Source organism: Choristoneura fumiferana, chromosome 2 (genome assembly GCF_025370935.1).
Source record: "Choristoneura fumiferana chromosome 2, NRCan_CFum_1, whole genome shotgun sequence".
In the NCBI taxonomy this organism is placed as follows: domain Eukaryota; kingdom Metazoa; phylum Arthropoda; class Insecta; order Lepidoptera; family Tortricidae; genus Choristoneura; species Choristoneura fumiferana.
Genome location: NC_133473.1, coordinates 8,230,250 through 8,251,779, shown reverse-complemented (window position 1 = coordinate 8,251,779; position 21,530 = coordinate 8,230,250). Strand labels below are relative to the sequence as shown.

At 37.5% G+C, this 21,530-nt stretch overlaps 1 protein-coding gene across 1 annotated transcript; it reads left to right on the top strand.

The window, feature by feature from the left end:
- Window positions 1–1,186: 1,186 nt before the first annotated feature.
- On the top strand, window positions 1,187–21,420 carry LOC141445425 (gamma-aminobutyric acid receptor subunit beta-like). The gene is made up of 9 exons (XM_074111268.1): window positions 1,187–1,573; window positions 5,128–5,231; window positions 7,485–7,552; window positions 9,264–9,409; window positions 10,086–10,243; window positions 11,331–11,446; window positions 14,019–14,187; window positions 15,080–15,327; window positions 21,223–21,420. Exons 1-9 carry the CDS (start codon window positions 1,497–1,499, stop codon window positions 21,418–21,420), a joined length of 1,284 nt encoding a protein of 427 aa, XP_073967369.1. The 5' UTR covers window positions 1,187–1,496.
- The last annotated feature ends 110 nt before the right edge of the window (window positions 21,421–21,530 follow it).

The following is a 21,530-nucleotide window of genomic DNA, read 5'->3' as shown; positions in this document are numbered from 1 at the left end:
AATACCTAACTAAGCCATTCCGATCATTTAAATAAGTTAAATTCGATTTGCCTTTTGTAGACGAACTTGATTAAAAATTGATACACCACTGGTTTGGCTGATGGTACTATGAGATACAATACAAAGAGAGATCAAATAAATGTCAAAAATTATTTCAAGGCCCCCTTCTAAGAGACAGCAATAATACCGCTGGCTGGATTTAACAATTAAACTTTGAGGATCAATAAATTATCTAAATTTAAGTTTTTGAAAAATGTTGCAAAACTAAGTAGCTTAGTTTTAGAGTAAACGAACCTTGAATTTAAAGCCCATAGACAGAGACACCCTGTATACGGCTACGGGACATAATCTGAGAGTCGGTAGCAACGCTCATTATTGCAAACTGCGTATCCCGGACTCCAGCCCTATGTTGTGGAAGGTAAGGGGCAACCATTTCCCAGAAAGTCGTCGTGGACGTTCACTACTGATTGAAAAGAAGATTGGTAAATACCCCTTTCAGATAATTATATTTCTATCGGATTTGTCTGGTTCATCCACGTAATAATTGTCTACAATTGAAGTGACATGAAAGCAGTTTCGCATTGAAAAGGGAACATGACGATGGATTACCGTGACGTTTGTACAGTGAAGATCAAAGATATCTTTCTATTTTAATACTTCGTCATTGTGTGCAGTCAATTTTGTACAGAAGTTCAAACGCGAAGCGTCAATGACTAGTTAAAGTTTATCTTTGACCTCTTCAATATACCTAACAAGTATGGAAAATCTTGTGTACAGTCGCCATCTGATATTTCGGAGCGGCCAAGGTGATCGAAAATATTGAAACATGAACTCTAAAAAGTACTTATTAATAAAAGAGTGCGACCGTACAGTAAGTACAGGTGCAGGTATTGCATCTGAAAACATACCTACCAAATTCACGCTTCTTTCGTTACCTATTAAGATATTACTAAACTTGACTAATAACAATCGCACCTACACTTTCATGAGCCAATGGAAGATAAAATATGTGAAAGATGCTTCTAATTGTATATAGTGACCGCATTTTGTGGCGGCACGATGGTCGGGAGCCGGGCGCAGGCGCGAGGCCATTCCGCGCGCCGAAGCCGCCGCGGTCGTACACGGCCTCCGCGTCGGCCTCCCGACCAAACTTCTACGACACGTAACACTTAATAGTGCTTAAGTTTTTCAAGAAACACGCTCCGTGTTTTACTCGTTACTAGTGTCTCTAAAAGCGTTCTTTTAGCACTTTATATTGTAAATTAGCAACTACTTTCGCGTCGATAGCGTAAATGAAAGCGCGAAAGCTAGAAACAAAAGGAGGTAAAGCTTGTAACATGTTTTCATAAGACTAAATGGTTCCATTGATCAAAAAGGGTCTAAAGCTTGAACTGAGTAATCAAAGTGTATGTTTAAGCTAATGCATTGGGGATGTGGGTTCAGTAGACTGTGAGTGATGTGACGTACGCGATGCGCGTCGCGCGCCGGCCCGCGCGATGAGAACGCGCGCTCTGCTGCTCGCGCCCGCACTCGCCTTGGTGCTGCCGCTCGTGCTCGCGATCGCAAGAGCACAGTAAGTCTATATCTCCTGACTTTGACATTGTCTACTCCTGTAAACGGCATAAAGAAGTATTTTAAATTATTTCGTAGTTGTGAACAGGTGTTCTCCCTTTTTCACCAAGTTATTGAATTTCGAATCCAGTCTTGTCTTTGTCGCAAAAAAAAAAATGTAGGTATACGTAAATTGTTTACGAATAGTTCAAACATATTTATTCCAGAAACTTCCACAAGCTTCCTAAGTCGGCTTAGTATTAGTACTTTCAATGTCTAACAATGGTCTAACATTGCTAAAATCTAATACAGGCTAGAGGTAAAATAAAACTTTGATACTTTTTAATAACTAACTAGGGGGTACTCATATAATGACTGGGCACACTAAACAAATTCAGATATTGTTTTAAAAGAGACGTAAATTATGTGGACTACCGACATAATTTGCTCCAATTCCCAAACGTGAACTAATTTCAATCAATGCTGTTATGGTTTCTGCACACAACTGCACAGAAACCTCGTTTACTATCAACGAATTTACCAGTTAGTTAGATAAAGCAGGTATGCCCAAGTTCCAAATATTCCGGCCGCAAAGACATTCCGACGGGAACGGCGCTCGCCGCGGAATCCCGAACATGCACGCTTTTACACTTTGCAACTTACATGCTACAACTGAGAAAGTTTGTTAATTAGGTTAGATTCAATAGTAAGATTGAGGATTCTTACAAAATTGCAACAATCATGTGACACTAGCCGTTGCCCGCAACTCCGTCCGCGTAGTATTCGATTATCGCTATCCCGCGGGAACTATGCAATTTTCCGGGATAAAAACTATCGTATGGGACTCAAACTACCGAATACCGAAAATACCGAAATACCGAATTTCATCTAAATCAGTTCAGCAGTTTAGACGTGATTGAGTAACAACATCCAAACACCTAAACATCCAAACAACTTCACAAACTTTCACATTTATAATGTTTGTAGGATTTTAGATGAAAAAGGATAGTGTCCTAAAAAAATTAGTTAGTCCGTCGGTTAGTTTATCAGAAAATATTAAACGCGTATTTTCAACCGACTTCAAAAAAGATTGATTGATTGATTGATTAAAACTTTATTTTCACCATAACACAAAAAACACAATATCGAACTATACATAGGTAGGTATTAATAAAGTTAAGATTAACCTAATAGGGTAAGCTAAAACTAAACAACAAAAATAAAACAAAAATCTTAAAAAATGAGCTTTAGGGGATACCATGTGCTATGGGAAAAAAGGCGCCGACTCAGCATAAAACTGCGGGTGACCGCAGCGCTGGTATTCTGCCAGAACCTTAGAGAGAGATCTGTGGAAAATAGTGGAAATGGTATACATATATGCCAAAGTATAAAAGTTTCCAAAAAACAGATATAATTTATCCAAAAGGAGTGTGGTGTCGGGTTAGAAATACACCTCTCCATTTCTTCCGTGGATGTCGTAAGAGGCGACAAAGGATATAGGTATACCTTAGTATACCGTAGGCGACAGGCTAGTAACCTGTCACTATTTTACCTTTTTGTCAAAGTTTTAACCTAAAATTGCTAAAAGTGGCTCCGAAGCGGTAACGTTTCGTGTGCTCTGCCTACTCCATTTGGGAATGCAGGCGTGACGTTTGTGTTTGTGGGTATGTCAAAAAAGGAGGAGGTTCTCAATCATTTCTCAATTCGTCTGTATGTTTTTTTTTGTTTGTCAATTAAACAAAAACCGATGAAAACGTAGTCACGGGTCCTCACTGCCAAACCTTGACGCGCTTAATCTTTGTATTTTTTTATCTCAGTGACAAAAACTGACTATTTTTTCTACAAAATTTTGACAGGAAATCATCAATCGCTGCCCAGGAGGTACTGGTCGAATGAAGTGCAGCTTTCTCTTGGGAATACACTATTTATCCAAGTCTTTTGTTTCATGAAGTTTAGGTAGATAAAGGTTTAAATTCAAAGAGTCGGTCATTGTCATTACATTACTGTCAACTTTAACGAAATGTTCTATAAACAACTGAATTCTGATGTTTTCCAGGTTTATTAAGTCCAGCTAATTTGAACATCACTCATAATCGCAAGATCCACAAAGAACTTGGATCGACGGTACTCATTCAAATTAGTTTTCCAAAAGTTTGAAAAGTTAGAATCCAAAAGACTACATATAAATTATAAATTTATTTCTCAGTTGTATAATATTAATTTTTCATTATTTGCTGCCCTTAGGGGACGTTATTTGCAAAACCTCGGGAAGAACTTTCAATCGAGTATACTCGTACTATAATAATAATAAATAAATAATAAATATCATGGGACACTTGACACCAATTGATCTAGTCCCAAACTAAGCAAAGCTTGTACTATGGATACTAGGCAACGGATAAACATAGTCATATAGATAAATAAATACTTAAATACATATTAAACATACAAGACTCGAGAACAAACATTCGTATTATTCATACAAATATCTGCCCCGGCCGGGAATCGAACCCGGGACCTCAAACTTTGTAGTCAGGTTATCTAACCACTTGGCCATTCGGTCGTAGGACTATACTTTATACTCGTATGTTTTTTTTTTTTTATGAGAGGGAGGAAAACGAGCAAGAGGGTCATCTGATGGGAAATTAACGCTACTGGCTATGAGTACCAACTACTCACGGAGAGTCATTGGTCCGTTGCCGGCCTAAACGTACATATTTCGTGAAAATAAACAAAATATTTTGTAGTTTCCCTAATAATACTTTGATAACGTTTTTTTTTATTTTGTTGTCATCTTTTTTTGCGAAAGACAATTAAAAGCACGAAAGCTAAATTAAACTAATTACCAAAATCGTTGATAAATTGGCTATTAAATGTCAAATCCTCCGGCTGTATGGCAGCTAACTGATTTAGCAGACGTCACCTAGAGTTAATTTAATATCGAATTGGGGGAATCTCCATGCTAAATGGTAATTTCACGGCTGCTTACTAGAAGCTGTTGGCATAATTTCATTGCTGCGGTTAAATTTTTATTGTGGTAAACAAATTTTCAATAGTATGTAGGTATGTATATTAAAAGTAGGCACATACCAATATTAATAAAATCTGGAAACCAAAATTACCAAAAGCAACGCTCTTCGTGGAATAAGGTGATTTTGTATGATTTGCGTCTCTCTTCTACGTAAGATGCAACTTCTAGCGGTCGTTTTTTGTCCTCGGATAATAAACATGACTTTAAGACAAACTTCAATGAAAACATAAGAGAAGTTTAAAAAATTACACACAAGTCTGAAAATCCCAATACCAACGACCTAAGAAGCATTGTAAATGACTATATTGTTTTGTATCATTCTCATTCTCGGTGACTAACTTTTCTACAAATGAGGAACCCTTTCAACAAAACATAACATGCTCAGAACCGTCAAAAAGGAACTCCTAGGTGACATAAATTATACCAAAAATGTTGTTATATACGACGAATTTTCTAATGCATCATAGACCACTTTTGATATCTTCTTACACTATACTAATTAATAACTAGTCCAACTAAAATATCTATCTTATTATTTGGTCTAGGAGCGAGCGCGCGGCGGCCGCGGCCGACCGACTCGAGAACGTCACGCACACCGTGTCACGGATCCTTGACGGATACGACATCCGACTAAGACCCAACTTTGGAGGTAGGTATCAAATTGAATATTTTTTGAAAATACAGGGTGATTCGGGAGACGTGAGCAGGACCAACCCTACATCATCCATCAGTAATTAATAATGGAATGCTCACAATCATATTTTTGTAAAACCCCACACTTTAATTGCAGTGAACATGCAATTTGTAAATAATTTGTTTGCAACATTAAAAAAAAAAGTTAATCTCACTAATACTGATACGATATAGTAGCCTTAACTAGCTGAATCCGGCAGGGCTGATCCTGCTCGCGTCTCCTGAATCACCTGTATATTTTTTTATTAAACTAGGCGGACATTTTGAATGACACCTGGAGGGAAAGATCTGTTAATATTAAGAAAGAAAGAAAGAAAGGTTTATTTTGGCTCCATAAGTACCACCTAAAACTAAGACTAAAACTAGCACTAAAACTATGTTACTTGGTGACACAACAGGATACCAAAAAGGGTCTCCACTCACCATGTGTTACCGCACATTATGTGCAGTAACGCTGGTTTTCTGTGGAGCCCCAACGTTAAATAAACATGTATGCATGAGCCAGTTCCTTTGCCCCAGTCAGATATTTTATATTTAAAACCATAGACAAGGAAGAAGTGACGAGTGTGAGTGAGTGGTTTTGTGTTATTAAAAATAGGAAAATTACGTTCTTTTATTTATAAGCAAAACAAAACTGCATTAAAAATTGTAAAATGAAAAAAAAGTCTTACGTAGGTATTGTTAAAATATATAAATCTGTATTTAGGACAAAAAGAAGACCTATCATTTTATTTACTACTTATGCTTCATAGAAAAAAAAACCTTTTTGATAAACCCTATGTGCCAACGGAACCCTATTACTGAGTCACCGCTGTCTGTCTGTCTGTCCGTCCGTCTGTCACAGGGCTCTATCTATCTTGAGTCGAAATAGTTAGACACTTGAAATTTTCACAAATTATGTATTACTTACTGTGGCCGCTATAATAACAAATACTGAAAACAGAATAAAATAAATATTTAAGGCTCTCATCCAATACAACAAACATGATTGTTTTGCCATTTTTTGCTTGATATTAATAACGGCAACAGGTAGGCGCTAGAAATATTCACCGAATATTTAGTTGTATAATCACTTTAAAAATAAATAATAAAATTAAAATAAAATAAATATTTAAGGGGGGCTCCCATACGACAAACTTAATTTTTTTGCCGTTTTTCGTGCTTCGTGCGCGGGTCCGACTCGCACTTGGCCGGTTTTTTCTTTATTATAGTCGATCTCCCGATGAATGCAGTTTTTTTTAAAGATGGTAAAATGTTTCCTTTCAGTATTTTTTTATATATCTTCGTCATTTAAACTACTTTCTTTCTACGTTGCGTTCAAAACTTACAGCCTGTTACATGTAACTCTACCAGGAGTAGTTAAATCACTCGCTAGCTCACTAAGTTGCTTTGTGCTTAAAGGGGCAACAAGGATTTAGTCTTACACATACAACATCTATGTGTTACCTCCTTATTTAAACCTTTGAAAGTTGTTGTAATGTTGTAAAGGCATAAGTCGCGTCACACACAACTAATGAAACTTTTTCTCAGTAGTCTAAGTATTACACTAAACTACTCTATCTACGAACATATATTACACATTTCGTCAAAACACAGGGGGAAAAAAGAGAAAACGGGTACATATAAGTACCTAGCATTACGTCTGAACTACGTTATTGTTCATTTTGTACATTTTAAAAACACGTGAATATCTGTAGTTTCTCTACACGTAGGTATTAAACACTTAAAAAGTTTGAATTATGTAATTTTTTTAAAGATTTAAATTCATGACGATTCATAAATTTAGATGCAAAGATTAAATAGTTTGTAATCAACCCTAATTTCAATCATTATAAGTACAAACTCCACTGTTATACTGGATGAATTACCAGTCACCCTGTATTATGTGTACCTAATTAAAACACTCCTAGTTTATATTAAATATCAAAATGAGTTTGCTCTTCGAGCCTATCACGCCGAGGGTACACGTAATCACATCGCCCTACATCCGCAGACAAGCTGTTATAGCAAATACATCATGAATTTCAAATGCACATTACATGGAGAGGCAAGGAGGCTAAGACGGCGTGCTGTTATTGCGAGCTCTGACCCATAAGGATTCAATATTGGATTTATTCCAGTAAACAGTATGATTTGTCAGCGATCTGCTTGAATGCACTGCCGCATATGGCGAGTTGCGGCTGACTCTTTTATATTTTACCCTTTACAGGCGATCCGCTGTACGTCGGCATGGATTTAACAATCGCAAGCTTCGACGCTATATCTGAAGTAAACATGGTAAGTTTTTATTTTCGAAGATTTGCATGATAGGCGTCTTTTAACAGAATTATTTTGATACGCTGTGTCATAAATAATTACACAGATTACGAAAGAAAATTTATCTTTTCCACATTGATTTTGTCGGTATCCACAGCTATATCATAAATGTGAGCACATGCATATAAATAATACTGAAAAAATAAAATGATTGTAAACTCCAAAGTTTTGTATGCCCACAGGAAAGACGCAAATAAAATTCTGTTTATGAGCTTGCTGTGTCATCACATCATGTCATTGTTTGTCGCAAGGTTAACTAAATGTTATGATATGTTTTGAAAACGATTACTACTTAGGTATGATTATGGCATCATTGTTTTGGCAGCTTCGGCTACGAATTTTCACATGATGATACATACTACACACACCAAAATGATATACAGATAAAGCCATCTTCTAGTCTGTAATGCATTTAGTGCTAGAACCTTGGCCTTATCTTCGCCATAAACTTGACTTGCTGCCTTTTTACGATTTAAGAACAGCATCATTCTTTTCATATTATTATGTATATACTCGTATGTAGTTGACAGGCACACTGGGATCCCGAACGTTGTAGCCACATCGTAGACTGTCTACGAAGCATAATCTCAGTTTGGCTTATAACATATTTATCATGTTTCCTCAGCCGTCCTAATTCTAATCTGCTAAGCATTAACCTATAAAAGCCAAAGTTGATTGATATCGTCTAGCGTCTGGTTCTCGCAAACATCAACATCGCCGTGGCATAACGGATAATCTACCAGGCAAACATGTTGGTGTAGAAAGCGGTATTTTAGGCCCGCGTGGAGGACCTCAGCTCTCTAGGCTCTTCCATCATAATTCATTAAGCTTTTAGCAGCAAAAAGAGAGCAAGGCCGCGGTCACTTGACATAGTTCGAGGGTCGCTGGTGCCGGAGTGGAGTGCTGCGTCAGCCAATCGATGGCCGCCTGAGGTCACCGCCCACTCATTCTACACTAAATGCAAATTTAAACACTATACGTAACATCTCATCAAGTATGTAGGTATTACGTGTTGGCACCGATAAAATAGTGATCTTTCACGTTGTAAAATTTTATCGAGATGTCGCAGCGTTGAGCGAAGTTTTGTGTACCTAATATTATGTCAGTGAATCTGAATTGAGACATATTTCTAACAGATGAAATGAAATGAAAAATGAAATGAAATGAAAAAAATATATTCGGGACACAAATATAAATAATAGATACAGCAAAAAACATAATAATAAGAAAGTGAAATAAAACAAAATGAGAATACAAAATACAAAAAAATAATAAAAATACTTATTTGCTTGTGGCCGAAATGGTCCCGCCTCAGCATAAAATGCGGACTCCTTTGGTGGAACCAGCGCTGGTCTTCCGGCGAGGCTAGATGTATGTAGTGTGGTTTTTCTAAGTACCTACAGATCGATTCACAAAAGCTGGCATGAATGGATTGAACGAAAGTAATGTCACTTACATATTTTTGTATGAAAATGACAGATGCATGACATTTTCAAATTCGTGCGAAATGTATATATTAGGTAACACACAGATACTTTCATTCACTCGTTCAATCCATTCGTGCCAGCTCTTGTTCCTACAATAAACAACATTTAATTTCAAATTTAGCCTTTTATATTCAGCTTCTAAATGAATTTAATTTATACCCTTGTAACGTTTCCTTCCATTCCAGGACTACACCATAACACTTTATCTGAATCAGTATTGGAAAGATGAAAGATTAGGTTTCGGGCTCCAGGATGAAGTACTCACGCTATCGGGGGACTTCGCTGACAAAATTTGGGTGCCTGACACGTTTTTTGCAAACGACAAGAATAGGTAAGATGGAATATAATTAAGTACATTATTTAGATACAATCAGGTCTATCTAGCGTATTTTATGTGATTCATTAATTGAACATAATTATTGATTGAAATAAGTGTAGTGAATAAATACTTCATCCAGCAATATTGAAGATCATCAAATGCGCGAAAGTGAGCCGACAAAATAGTTCTCAAAATCACTTCCAAAACTGTTTACTGTGCGGCCGTGTGTTAACCATCAATGCGAAATATACCTCGAAATATATTATTGGAAAAATCAATGACAAATTCTCCTAGGAATTTAAAATAAACACAGAGCAGTTTTCACAACGTGGCGCTTTAAATAATTATTATGTGCCTAAACGCGCATGTGTCAACCCCCTTTGTTTTTTCTTGTATCATGCAGGAAAAACTACGGGGTTTCATTTTTATACTATATATACTAAAGCTCACTACAGGCATAAGGTTTGCCCCGACTGGTGATCCAACACGGGATCTCAAGCTTTGTATTCAGCCCTATACTACGAAGTGCAAAATTCGACCTTCGTATCTTGCCGTCCCGCTGACGCTTATATTATTTAGTGCAAAGTGAGAGGGACGGTACGATACGAACTTCGATTTTCTAATTTCGTAGTAGCCCCCCAGGTTTATTAACCTTTCAACTTCTATTGACTTGAGCTGACCATTGCAGTTTCCTTCACGACGTGACGGAGCGCAACAAATTGGTGCGGCTCGGCGGCGACGGCAGCATCACCTATGGCATGCGGTTCACAGCCACACTCGCCTGCATGATGGACCTCCACTACTACCCACTGGACAGCCAGAACTGCACCGTCGAGATTGAAAGCTGTGTGACTCTTACACTTGTAATAGCTCATCGGCTCACCGCTTCTACGTGCATCCTAGCCGAAACGCCAGCGCCATTTGTTACAGTTCCTACATCATACAACGCAATCTGATCGTGAATCGCCTTAACGCATTCGCTACCGGTTGTTAAATCCGAGATTTCTTGAGGTGCCGCGAACGTACATATGCGTTTAAAATGGTTGCAAAATTATGACAGCTGCACTACACTTCAAATTATTCCATAATATTTCGGCAGATGATTGGGTTAGTTTAACTAACCCTTGTAAATATTTTTCGTTTTCGTTCTGTTTGTCAATGTTTCAAAAAATTTATTTATGTTCAAAAGCGTGACTATTTAACTAAGTAAGTACATTTTGAGTCAAAAATTTCAATGAAAAACTTTTACAGGGGAGTTCAGTCAAACAAACCCACTAGATACCTCTTGAAATATTTTTGAAGAATTTGAAGACATCCCGTATGTGCGTTGCCGGCACTGGAAGTGTTAAGGCAAATTTTCTGTACCTATTGTTTTTTCCTCAGCAGTTCATGCACTACCACGCCATTAACCGTTGGTAACCTGTATTGTCTAAACCTCTATGGCACTATGGCGCTACATATTTTTCAATAGTTTTCCTCAGCAGTTGGTTCCCACATTCACACGACAACATTCGCTTTTTATTTTGCAAACTTACAAGCTTAAGTAATGCCATAACTGCCAACCCATCTTATATTTATTACGAGTACAATGCAGGTGCATGTAACAATACATTTAATACAACAATCCTTGCCTGTCATTCAATTTTTTCTAAAAAAATGACTTCCACAATGGATTAAGCAATTTTTTGCTGGGCCACAATGATTTCAAAGAAGAGCTTACTTTACTCGTGATTTTTAAGATACTCTTAAATATTATACACAAGATCATCTCAAGTAAGAGCATTCTATTCGATGGTCTACCGTTAATAATAGACCCACGGAAGGCTCCCTAAAATAGTAATAAATCAGTGGGTCATACCATCAAAATCGGTTTGAGTAGAGGTCCAGGCCACGCCTTCCGCACCAGCATGCTAACATTTGCCTCACGCTACAGATGGATACACGGTGTCAGACGTGGTCATGTACTGGAAAGAGACGCCGGTACGCGGCGTAGAGGACGCCGAACTGCCGCAGTTTACGATACTCGGACATGAGACTAATGATAGAATAGTAAGTTTAGCAAATCTATTTATGTTAGTGACTAGTTAATTGATCGATTCGGGTGTTTTTGCTGAGCTCCAAATCGATGAACTATTGATTGTTGCACCAAGCAGAAAGTTATTTTTTATTGCATCAAGTGCTGATTTGAAGCCCGAGCATGAGCGAGGGCTTTAAGAAGCATGAGGGCAATATAAATTACTTAATGCGAGGTGCATAATCTGCTTTTCTTTCAACTATTACAGGAATGGTTGACGAAAAAAACTCATGCCAAACAATTAATAGGAAAGAAATGTCACTAGCACTCGATGATAAAATTTTTGTTATTTTATATTCGTACTTTCAAAACATGACCACGGAAAATTCTTAAGGTTCCCGCCAATTTGTTTTTTTTTTAATTTCTTACTTACTTTTTTTGCAGAGTTAGTAGCCAGTAGCAGATATTTTTACCCGCGATCTGTCAAATTTCGGATGGGCGTCATGGGCGCCAGTGGCCAACTAAACACACAGTTTTTTTTAAATACGGCTACTTACTATTTTTGATACGATTGGTAGCAGAAATTTTTTGTACGCAATCTGTCAAATTTCATAAGACCGTCAGGTTTACCAACCGAACACTACACTATGCAGGCTAATTTTACCTCTTTGGTGGTGCAATTAAAAAAAATCGAATACAATCAATGCAATAATAAGGATTTTCATAATTTTTTTCTGCTCTAGAGCAGAAAAGTCCCGCTTTGTGCTGGGTATTTAGTGCGGTTGTGATGAAATTAAGGCATAGTTGGAAGAAAAATATAATATGTTTAAGTTGCTTCGCCGCTTTCAATCGTGCATTGGGCGTTTTTCCATTAGCCGGCCAAATTAGAGGCAAAAAGAAGGAAGCAATAATGTATGAAAATGTATGGCTCGCTATTTCACTTACCGGCCGGCGCCAGCGTCGGCTCATCGTTGAGTCCCGCCGGCGCCGTCGCCGTCGCCGGGGTAACAAGCTTTCCACTTGGCGCCGGCGCGGCAAAACTGCATGTTGTATATGAATTTGTGCTGAAGTCCGTGTCAGTACTGTATCATTCACCGGGCATAAACCGACATACACCGGCGCAGTGGAAAAACGAAGCCCCGGCGCCGGTACCGGTGCATGGCGATGCCGGTGCCGTGCCAGTGCCGGGCCGGCTAATGGAAAAACGCCCATTGCAGTTACAGATGTATTGAATGATGTTTTTCATCACACTTGCTCATAAACAGGGTCGTAACATGCAGGCTACCTTGGTTGCAACCGCCCAAATAAAACCCTCGACCTTAATGTGCTGCTCATGAAACCCGTGGTCGGTAAATGAGTCATTGCCCGTACTAATTTTCATGTCATGAAGCCCAAGGTCGGTAAATGAGTTTGTTACTGCATGGTGTGCTGCTGCTCCGTGCGCGCGCTGCACACGCACGCCATGCACATGCTGCGGAATTTTGGCGGGGAGCTGCCGCTGCCAAGAGCGCAATCAGCGGTATCGGCAATTTTTGAAAAAATATTAGTTTTTCTTTTACAAATATACAATTTTACTCACAAATGTGATGAAAAACATTGTATATCGCACGGGCGGTACTAGAATTACGAACATCGACTCATTAAAGTCCTCAGTCTTCGACTTCGGGCTTCTAATAGACTCTCGTTCGTAATTCCTTATTTACCGCCCTTAAGACACAATGTACTATTGCCGTCGTATTTTGTCGGAAAAGTTCGTTTTTATCTCACTTTCTCAACTAGCTTACCGAAGTTTACTGAAGCTAATTTAGAAAGCAAGATAAATACGAACTTATCCGACAAAATACGATGACAAAACATTATTAAATAGATCTGTATTTCTGTACGACTCATATACAATACAATTTAATACAAGACAATCTGTTTAGGGAGTAAGTGCATGTTAATTTTAGTCATAGTACTAAGAATACTTGTATTATATTCTGTACACTTATTTCTGTTTGTTCTCCAAATAAATAAATAAAATAAAATAAGACATACACAATACATATAAAAAACATATAGGTAGAGTTAACCAATTTATAATTTAATTCCAAGGCTACTGCAGAATCTTGTTATAATGACGAAAATATCAAATTGAAATAAACCTCCAAATACAAAAAAGAAATGATATTCTTCCGACTTTTTTTTCGACTCTATATCCATTGAAATGATACCGTATAACTTTGGAAACAAAATTGATTTCAATGATTTTCAAGTGAAACTATCAGGTGTTAAATTCAAGTATACATATATGAGGTTATTCGAGAAATAGGTACTTACCCATTATTTATTTATTTATGTACTTATATGTTAGATTTCTGTATGCGTTTAAATTTTTAGCCACTATTAAAAACCTTAGCTCATTTATGCAATAGTTAGCAAATACCTACAATTGTGGTAATGATTCAAGCTGAAGCTTGCTATCACGATCAAAGTTGGTCATCCCGACCTTCGTATTTCATTTGTGTAATATACCACTCCAGCTATTAAAGGGTGCAAACAGAATCACAGCCCCAGCTTAAGTTATTAAGATAATGTAGAATGCTCAGTGATGCTGAATCGTTTCAGGAAAAGTTAGCGACCGGCGTGTACCAGCGACTATCGCTGAGTTTCAAACTGCGGAGGAACATCGGCTACTTCGTGTTTCAAACTTACTTGCCGTGCATTCTCATTGTGATGCTCTCGTGGGTATCGTTCTGGATAAATCACGAAGCTACGTCGGCTCGAGTTGCGTTAGGTAAATATGTTTCTAAACTATGTGTCTATCTATCTGTCTATTATGTGTCTCAAGTTCCAAACATTAGAGGATTGCGTGAATCCAGGTGCTCGAAGGCACACGAAATAATTTTACTAGGGGAACACCGAGTGGATGTTGTCTCTGTCCATTTCATAGAAACACATTCCGAGATTTGGCTCCTGATTCACCACTTTCTGTTCAACTCACAGACCTTTCAAGATAGACCGTAAGAGTTAACCTACCTTGCGTGTAAAGTTTGATCCACGGTCAAAGTTTTTCCCGACCTAAATGCGCGATGCACTTTGAAAACGCCGCCGCTCCAGTCGCGGCGGCACGCCTTTGAATCGGTTCGTCGCGCCTTTGAATCGGTACGGTATAGGTGGAGTCATTCACGATGACGCGTGCCATGGTTCTTATTACAATGTCGTTATTGTCTAATTTTGACAAAATCACGCGTCTTTGTGTATGGGACTAGGTATATCTAATGTAACAGATCAGCGCGGCCCTGGGGTAGAGCAAGGGGAGCGATCTCTCTAGGCGTCATATAGCAAGGACCGCCATTATACAGTTTCCAGTGCAAAATAACATAGTGATGGCGCCTTTTGAGTGTAGACGATTTCGCTCTACCTTGATCAAGGCTAGAGCCGGCGAACAGATACCTATGATGCCGTCTCTGTACTTTGTTCCGTTAATCAAAGATGGTGTCACTGTATCTGTCTCATTAACCCCCTGTTTCACCATCCATTGATTAAATTTATTTGACGGATAAAATGTAATGCCGTCTCTGTTTGTTTTGTTCGAATATACAGAGACGGCATTACATTTATCCGCGAAATAAAATTAATCAATGGGTGGTGAAACAGTCCTTAAATCTCATTATTTTAACTTCTAGGTATAACAACGGTGCTGACTATGACCACAATAAGCACGGGTGTGCGCTCCAGCCTCCCGCGTATCTCTTACGTGAAGGCCATTGACATATATCTGGTCATGTGCTTTGTATTTGTCTTCGCGGCGCTCCTCGAGTACGCCGCAGTCAACTACACGTATTGGGGCGCTAGAGCAAGGAAGCGGGCTAAGTTAAAGAACCGGGACCTCTCCACCAGCACGAGTGTGGAGAAAGATTTGAAATGTTCAGGTGTAATTTACTTTGTCTACCCCCGTGAAATATTAATGCTGGTGACTGAACATGTTTGTACAAGTATCTCGAAGTAGGTATGTCAATTGTGTTTTGTTTCTTTTCTTTTGTACAATAAAGAGTTTAAATCTATATATATAAAAGAAGAAACTGACTGACTGACTGACTGACTTATAGATCAACGCACAGCCCAAACCGCTGGGTCTAGAAACTTGAAATTTGAAATATTATGTTCCTTAAAAGGTGTAGACGCGCACTAAGAAAGGATTTTTTGAAATTCCCACGGGATAGGGAATAAATGGGATTTATATTTTCACTTCGAAATGGCCCTATTTCAGTAACTATAATTATTAGAAACTTTAAATTTGGCATGCAAGTAGGTAATACTAACAGCTAAAAACTCTTTTCAGGATTTTACGAAATTCCCACGGATAGTGAAAAAATGGATTTGTATTTTCACTTTTAATTAATGACCCTATTTCCGTAACTATAATTAGTAGAGACTTCAAATTTGGTAAACAAGTAGGTAACTAATACTAACAGCTAAAAACAGTTTTCAGGATTTATCAAATTCCCACGGGATAGGGAATAAAATGGGATTTGTATTTTCACTTTTAATTAATGACCCTATTTGCGTAACTATAATTATTAGAAACTTCAAATTTGGCATGCAAGTAGGTAATACTAACAGCTAAAAACTATTTTCAGGATTTATCGAAATTCCCACGGGATAGGGAATAAAATGGGATTTATATTTTCACTTCAAAATGGCCCTATTTGCGTAACTATAACTATTAGAAACTTCAAATTTGGCATGCAGGTAGGTAAAAACTGTTTCAAAGATTTTCCGAATATCCCACGGGATAAAACGAATAAAGAGGATTTTATATACTTACCAACTGAATCAGAAAACGCATAAGCTAAACCAATAAAACTGGGGACTGGAGATTTGGCAAACTGATGTAAATCTGGTAACAATTATTTACCAGTGACATCCTACTCATTCTGGTGAGGATCGTCTCCGTAGAAGGGAACTCCTCAAAAGTTGATGGCACACGCAAAAGACTTTACATGATTGTTAAATTTCAATGACAATGTGTTTATATGATATACACCGCCTGATGCTGCATCCAGGGTTGGCTGCTGATGACGGAACTCCTCAAGGGCTGATAGCATAGATACGAAATTTTACATGTACGTTCAACGAGCTGACACAATTACTTTGCCCACCCGCGACCTTTATGATAGCTACTTTTGTGCCCATGCAATATGTGTTCATGCAGTTCCTCCACCTCCACACTGTGAGAACACACAAATCACACAAATCCATCTATCACCACCACCACTTTACACTGACGCGTTTCGAACTCAACCAGAGCTCATCTTCAGAGCAACACAACCGTTCAGCATGCTACGGTGTGAAATTTGGCATAGATGGACCTAAAGTAATGCAGAGGTGCACTAGGGAAAAGATTAGAGAAATAGAAAGAATAGGAAAATATCTCAACTTTGTTTTTTTCTTTGAGCTGATTTAAATAATTCTTTTATCAATAGAAAGATATACACTATCCCTGATTGACATTAGACTACTTACTTTAAGAAAAATTGCAAACTTTCCGCAGAATAAAAATAAGTATCAATTTTGAGGCTCATTTTCAAAATTATTTCAATAATAGAAAGCTACAATGTGTAACTAATCGACAATTAAGAATATTAAAATAGATCATAACAGTAATTCATGTATCGCGGGAACTTTACAAGTTCTCGGGATATAATCCTATATCGTGTATGAAGTCGCGGGCAAAAGAAACGCGTAGTATGTACTTTAACGTTTCTAAAATTCCAACCCTGAATCAGCGAAGCAGGGTTTCAAATTGGTAAGAATCATAATTAATTACGTATGTAGGTCGATTTTTGTATTACAAAATTTACACCATCTGTCTAAAAGAAAATCTGTCTGTATTTGTATTTCCATATAATCCCCAGAAAAATTAATCAAAACACGAAAAAGGATCGCAGAAAGTAAATATATGTTACTCAAATTTAACGCGAGCGAAGCCGCGGCAAAAGCTAGTACATACATACAATCACAAGTTAAAAATGATAGGCAACAAAGTACAAAGTTGCATTAATGACACATTAACCTCATTGCGCATCGCGATCAGACAGAAAGAAAGAAAGAAAGAAAGAAAATTTATTCGTGGCAAACATAAGAACAATGAATAAAAAATAAAAAATAATAAGAAAAAAATAGTTTTATGTATGCCACGAAATGTCCCAAATCAGCAATCTGCCGGTCTTGCGCGAACGGCGCTGGTCTTCCTTTGGGACCATTCGGGGTCATACTACATTAAAAAAAAATTACATCATTAAAACGTGTCGAATATTCTTTAAAATTAATTAAATAATAATCACTTTGCTGAATCGTGACCTGTACTTGTCTTTCAATAACGTAATCTATGTCATAATGTGCTTAGTGTGTTCTTTGAAATGTTTTCTAAAGTGTAATAAACTAAAAGAGTTATATACAATGGAAAACAGTCTTAGTCATTCTTCGGTAGCGAGTTAAAGAGGACGCTCTCGCACCCACCAACGTAGTACGCCGCCTGCCCTCCCCTGCAGCGCCCTGTCAAATTTAAAAAGCGACAGATTAATTTATACTTCTATAGAAAGCAAAGTCATTCTTTGCAATTTATTAATTTTAGGACCGTTGTGTTTGTGTTGTTCGGTCTTATTTTTTGATAAACTGCACAACATGTCAATAGAAACTTTAACTTTTTTCCTCAATTCGATCTTGAGTAAAAGGATCTTCGTGCAAACAGAAATACAGACGGACAATGAGCCGACCCTACAAAGGAGCTTTTTCTCTTTTGAAGTATGAAACCCTAAAAGAATATATTGTCAAGTTCCGATTCCGTATCACACAAAAAATCCTATTTATATGGGGAATCAAGAATAACTACACCAACTCTTATGTTTCGTATTCTAAACAATAAACTTTTCTAAGACTTTTTTTTTTTGTTCAAACAAAAAGATTTCTGAAGATATTCTGCTAGTTGTCGGGTTAATTAGTGAACTTAAACACGCAAAAACGTATTAAGCTTTATATCCTTGAACTTTATTAGGCTTTTGACGAAATGCTTCAAGATTAATGATTAGAGTAGAGGCAAAAACTTAAACTTTGTGTCAGATTTTTCTATGTAAGCAAAGAAGCCCTCAAATTTAAATCAAAATGTTTTACAAACAGACAGGTAGTTATTTTGTTATTTATTTTGTAGATACAACTATATTCGAGATCAGAACTTGGATATAGATACATCATCATCATCATCATGTACTTATACTTGGTCTTATTGTTAGTGTCCTAAAGGTGTGTAGATATTTTTGACACTTTGGTAAAAAAATATATGTCTCAAGGCATACTCCAGCAATCAATCTTCTTATTAATTAGGATTGTATACGACAAAGTCAAAATTAAGTACTTACGTCTCCAAAACTCTCCTGCCAAAATCCGGAGCCCATATTAGTCAAAGTCCCCGTGTACTCAATGTGGAAGTCATACAACGACGATTCAGAGCCAGTCTCGATTTCCAAAAGCCCGTCGTCGTCATCAACGTCATAATCAGCATTATTCAAAGTACTTCCCCCGGCAATCGCGAACCGCACAGAATTTATGTTCAAATTCCTTACATGAAACACTATTTCATCTTCCCTAGTTGTTGGGTCTGTTATGGTCACTCGAATCACTGCACGTCCACTAAAAGTTCCACTTCCTCTATCAGCTTCTAATTCTATATCGTAGTTGTCACTATCATACCGGGACGGATTTGATTCCTCATTGTCACATTATTGCTTTCTTCAACACCGTATTCAATCATAATTGGTATATCCGGTAGTGGAACTTCGATTTCTTGAATCCTTACAGAAGAGAAGTACCGTGGCAATCGCCAAACAAGTTAACAAATAAGCCCGCATTTCGGCAGTGGATTATAATTTTATATCTTTAAAACTGTCATAGATGTGTTGGTGTTGGCAAATGATCTTAGACTGCCCAGTTTTAAGTCTACATGTCTACTAAAATTTTGATTGATTGTTGTAAGTACTCAAATGACTGGTTTTTCTCATCGTGTTAAGATATATTAGATTACTGATATGTGTTTGATACAGTGAGTGACAAGGTTAAGTGTACATTAAAATACGTGAGTCATGCCGTATTGCTGAAGTTTAAGTCTTGAACTAGTTTTCTCAAATTTGTATAACGCTATAAAGTTAGGTATTGACTTTTTGGTTCAAGCTCTCTCTTGACAGCAATTAGTATAACTCTGCTAGTGTTATTTATTGAGGACCCATTCTAACGGCCTTAATTCCTCATCATAGTTTTAAATGATTCACGGTTAATAAGAATAGACTTACATACATTACATAATTTTCTACATCATGTACAGAGCGATTCGGTACTTTCAATGAGCTCTCGATATTTACTGTGCCGTAGGAACAACCCTTTTTTGTATGAACTTATGTTTTTATACTTTTTTTACTTATTTTGAATAATTTAGAATATTTTTAGAATTCTTGTTGTTTTTTGATTTTATTGTCAATTTGGCAGTCTTGATTTACGTACCTATGAGAAAAGACGTGTCTGAATTCAGTAGACTCGCTGACCTTTAAGGCCCAGTTTTAGCCCTTATAGGCACCCAGCCATTACAATCTCGACGGGTTTTCAACAATTATGCGCAATTAATTAGTTTCTCCTTTAGGCCAAATCAGAGAGAGATCTAACAGTATTCTGAGCGTCGTGGCTGAGAAATATGACTGCCCAATTATATTTGCGTACTGGACGAGGCAGGTCAAAAAGGTCGCACATTCTCTAGACTAGTTCTCTAGATTAGTCTTTAGTTCCTACTTCTTAAGTGTTACCTAAACATAACGTAGCTATTAAGTATCATCGAAGTAAGTGTCACCGATATAGCTGGAAGGTATGCAAGTTGAAGTGGCAATGGGTAGGCCACATCGGTCGAAGAACAGATAACTGTTGGGGGAGAAAAGTCGGAAGACGAAGCATTGGCAGACCACCCACCAGGTTGACTGACGGCATCGTGAGAGTTGCAGGATTCATTGTGGCGTTTTTAAGGAGAAGGCTTTTATTCAGCAGTGGACGTCTTCCGGCTGATGATGATGATCATGACGATTAAGCATGTCTTGAACTCTGTGAAATTCTTTGAATCATAGGCATTTCTAAATAATGCTGGTAAACATGACCAATGTTGCGTAACGCAAACATTACATTTACCCCCCCTTTCACCATCCATTGATTAAATTTATTTGACGGATAAATGTGATGCCACCTCTGTGTGTTTTATTCGAATAGATGGAGATAGACGGCATCACATTTACGAGTATCCGTCAAATAAATTTAATCAACGGGTAGTGAAACAGCCCCTTAGTATTAATTTACGGATTAAGTATCGTTATTTTGTCAGAAAGTGTATTTTTTCTTAATAAGAACTAGTCATTGTGACTATGCATAAAATAATTCACGTGTTACCCTTCATCTCACGCTCACGCATCATTTGTTATTTTATCTCATCCCTTTTCATGTAAAAGACAAAGATGAAGTGACCAACTCATTTCTCACTTCACAATGAAAGAAGCAAGTTCAATAATTTTTTTTAATAAAAAATACAAAATAACTTACTATAAAAATATAAACATACAATTATGACATCCTGTAGTTGCTCTTAGTACTTGGCACTTATCTCTTATTAACACTATAACAATTGCAAAGTTATTTACAAAGCACTGAAAGTCTACAGCCGATCGAAGATGTAAATATTGAAGGTGTCAATAAAATAGACTATGGGGCTTCAGCAATACTACGCATACAAAAAACGTTTTAGTTGTTGAAGATGACAACAATCGCAGAGAACATGACGAGGAAGCTGGATGTCAAAGCATTAGCGTTGCTTCTGAAGTTGATTCTGAGCCAGGAGTCAACCAAAGCGAAGTTTTGGTCGCTCCATGTGATGGACGCAGCGATGTTCTCCCTGATGGCTGCGATAGAGGCAACCTCCCCTGCTGTCAAGATAGCTTGGTGACGGGACACGAGCTCGTCGATCTAAGATGAGGGAACAAAATTGAGACATTTAAAGAAAGTATGACAACAAAGTCCAGAATGGTACGTTTTTCTTCTTAACTTTATAAAAAG